The sequence below is a fragment of the Arachis stenosperma genome, chromosome 6 (genome assembly GCF_014773155.1).
Source record: "Arachis stenosperma cultivar V10309 chromosome 6, arast.V10309.gnm1.PFL2, whole genome shotgun sequence".
Taxonomy (NCBI): domain Eukaryota; kingdom Viridiplantae; phylum Streptophyta; class Magnoliopsida; order Fabales; family Fabaceae; genus Arachis; species Arachis stenosperma.
Window position 1 is genome coordinate 110,178,278 of NC_080382.1, and position 3,602 is coordinate 110,181,879.

Genomic DNA, 3,602 nt, shown 5'->3' on the forward strand with positions numbered 1-3,602 from the left:
TATTTTAATTTTCTACTTCTGTTTTGGAAGAAGTACTTCTTTCAACCATACAAACAAACGAACCTATTAATTAGTTAATGTGCTTAAAAATTTATAACAACTATATGAGCTACGTACTAAAATTAGCTATTACAATAATTATTAATATAAAATATATAATATAAAATATAAAATATATATTAAAAATAAATTAAATTATATATATTTATATAAAAATATAAAATAGTTAATTTTAATATATAAATAATATTTTTAAATTTTTAGTGATAAATTAAAACAAAAGAAGAAATTAAGATTTCATTTAATAGAAAGATTGAGATTAAATTAAATTTTTTATTATATTTAGTATAAAATATACAAAATTGAATTAAATTTTAGTATCTTATTTGATTCAAGATAAATATGGATATAAAATAAGAATTTTTAATAAAATATCCTTAGTTATTAAACTTTTCAATTTTTATTTTTAAAAATTTTAGTCTCTTGTATTTTTATTTTTTAAAAATATTAAAAAATTAAAATTTTGTGTCTTAATTTTAGTCTCTAATCACTAAGCATAATATTAAATTTTAATTGTTCAGTTTCAATTTGAGTATCTTAAAATAAACACTATTTAAAAATTTTTTGTTAGACAAAAAAAAAAAATAACTAACTATATAAATTTTATTCATAGAAAATGATATCCTTTGGAACCAAGAATCAATTATATATTGCCTTATATAAAATTCCAAAGAACATATGTAAAAATGCAAATTACTATATTGCTTTATATCTTATTTGGTACAAGCATTAATTCATTGACTACCCATAAATTCTTATATAAAATTTTATTCCACAACGTATTAGTCTTGATCTACTAAAAGATACCGAAGAGAAAAAAATTATCTATATCTTAAACCTTTCCTTTTCAAAGGTATACGACTAGTAATTCACTGAAAAACATGATTAGGAAAATACTGATTACAAAGATCTCATGCAATAAAAATAATGGATCTCTTCAATTACAATTCCTCATAAAACACATGGAAAGTCTGAATGTGAATTCAGTTAATTCCAAATTGACACCGATATTTTGAAATTGAGAATCATTTATTACTTTATATACAAAATAATACAGATATCAAGATATATACTTCCTTATGCGTATGTTAAAAAAGGTATGGAATTCTTTCATTTATGTATGTATTGCTTACTGATTATTATTCTTTCTCTAATTGTTACTTATACCGCTTAAACCTTTTTTTTTTCACATTTATACAACTACAAAATTTAATGAAAAAAAAAAGTGACAAAAGGTTTGATTTTCTACCAAAAAAGGATAGGTCTTAAAAGCGGGTCACTTGCAGTTGATTACACTATAAATTCATTTGCATATCACAAGAGAGGCACCAACAAACTCATAAACATCAAAAAATTCATTTCATATATTTTGCAATCATGAAGCATAGCCCAGGCGATGCTGTTGCCGGGAACAAAGATCTTATGACGGACATATTTCTCCGGCTTCCGGCAAAAGACGTGATCCGATGTAAGTGTGTGTGCAAAGAATGGTTAGCTCTCATTTCCAACCCTCAATTCGGTTACTCACACACTCTTCGTTTTTGCCGCAATAACCGTTATCCACGAGTTCTATTGCTTCGAAAAATCAGTGATGACACGGGCAACATGAAAGTTTGTGTGGTACCTTTCAGGTCTAATGACCAAAATACCCTCGTCGAAAATAATATATGTGAACCCGTTTCTTCCATCCTTCAATCTTGCAACGGTCTTCTACTTTGCGACGCTAATACACCGCCGCAATCAACAAACCCTAGAACAAAGAATTTCGAACAACGTTGCAGCTACCGTGTAATTAACCCTGCCATTAATTGTTGCTTCAATCTAACCTACAATAGTATCAAACCTTATCCGCATTTCTTGATGCCATTTCTTTATTACGAGCCTCAAGAATCCCCTTATTACAAAGTGATCTTGTTCAGTGAATTTTCTTGGACTTCTCAAAGAGGTGCAGTTGAGATTAGTGTTTATTCATCAGAGACAGATTCATGGACTGAATATGGGGTTTTCTATCAGGGCGTACCTGTTAAGTTTGGTGTTTATTGCAACGGTTTTGTTCATTGGTTCAGTCCTCACAAGATATTGATCTATTTCGATATCAAGAAGCTTTGCTTTAACGAATTGCGATGGACATCATATGAATTTTGCATTTTGAATGTACAATATTTTGGACAATCCGGAGGGAATCTGCACTTGGTTGTGGCTAATCCTAAAAGAGATTTGGAATATCATATTTGGGAATTGGAGAAAGATTATTGTGGGTGGATTTTGAAATACCATATGGATCTTAATCATATCTGTGAAGGGGTAAATTTGAAAGTACAGTATCATGCTGATCAAGTTTCTATGTGTGTTGTTTGCCAAGAAAATGAAGAAGAGGACTCAGCAATTTTGTTCCTCAGTGATTCTAATGATGATGAGAAGATCAAGATTGTGTCTTATAATTTGAACAATCATGGTTCAAGAATTCTCCATGAACTAAATCAAGAGTATTCGTTCAAGGCATTGCAGTACTTTGAAACTCTTTCACGTACTTCTAGATTTGATCATGTTTGAATAGGATTATTATTATTATTATTATTATTGGGGTTATAGTTTTCCTTAATTTCTATTGAGTTGGTACTATTTGTAGTGGGTGGTGTGATTGGTACTTTTTTGTTTAGACAAAACACTGTATAAACAAAGAGTAACACAACTATGATGGCGGATACTCCCATAAAATTATTCTAAAACACTTCTTTTAAGGATGCTTATGTGTCAAACTATAATTGGATATATTTAATAAACTGGTTTAATGATTTGAAGATTAAAAACTAAAAAAAAAATTGAGCTTTTATAATAACTTCAATGAACCTAATTATCCATACTATAATTATTAAATCTGATTCAATCTGACCCACTTACATAGTCGGACCGGATCATTTTTTTTTCAAAACTTCCAAGAACGACGCCATTCGGCAATCCTAACTATCCTCTTTCAATGTCAAGCTTGAGTTCTGTGGCTCACTGTGTTGGCACTCAATCTCATCGTCACTCTCTTGACTCGGGTATCTGTCACTGTCTCCAGTTTAGTACTCTGTCATGATAGTGCACCTTTTCTTCCCTCGTCGTCGCTGGCGGCAGACGCAGTAAGTCCCGGAATTTGTCTTCATCGTTCCCTGTCTCGTCACTGTCTCGCAGTCAGTCCCACGCCTTCATTCTGCTCGCAGACGTCTCAACTCCCTTTGGCCACAATTCCTCTTGGTATGTTGCAGTTCCTCTCCATAACTTGATTTTAATTCAATTTCTACTTTAAGGTTTGATGAGCTTGGTGTGATTATTTCTAGAGATCCTTCAGTTGGGGCTTGTCGTTTTATTTTAAGAGTTAGGGATATATTCTGATTCATCTGCTTCTCATATAACAATATATAAATATCAGCTGTGCGTTCTACCGGTAATTTTAATCATTCAATGTATTTTTTAAGTAATGTCTGAATTTAAAGGTTTCATAATCGGAATTTCGATGGATGTTGGATATAGAAGTTAAAGTAGAATTAGCTGATGTA

General features: G+C 30.5%; 1 protein-coding gene across 1 annotated transcript; it reads left to right on the forward strand.

Annotated features, from left to right (window-relative positions):
* Nucleotides 1-1,437: 1,437 nt before the first annotated feature.
* Nucleotides 1,438-2,613, forward strand: LOC130934398 (F-box protein At5g07610-like). Its single transcript, XM_057863974.1, has one exon. The coding sequence runs from the start codon at nucleotides 1,438-1,440 to the stop codon at nucleotides 2,611-2,613; it is 1,176 nt and encodes a 391-aa protein (XP_057719957.1).
* The last annotated feature ends 989 nt before the right edge of the window (nucleotides 2,614-3,602 follow it).

Bases quoted from the DNA above. Each gene is read 5' to 3' on its own strand.
- LOC130934398 (XM_057863974.1), top strand. From the start codon at position 1,438: ATGAAGCATAGCCCAGGCGATGCTGTTGCCGGGAACAAAGATCTTATG.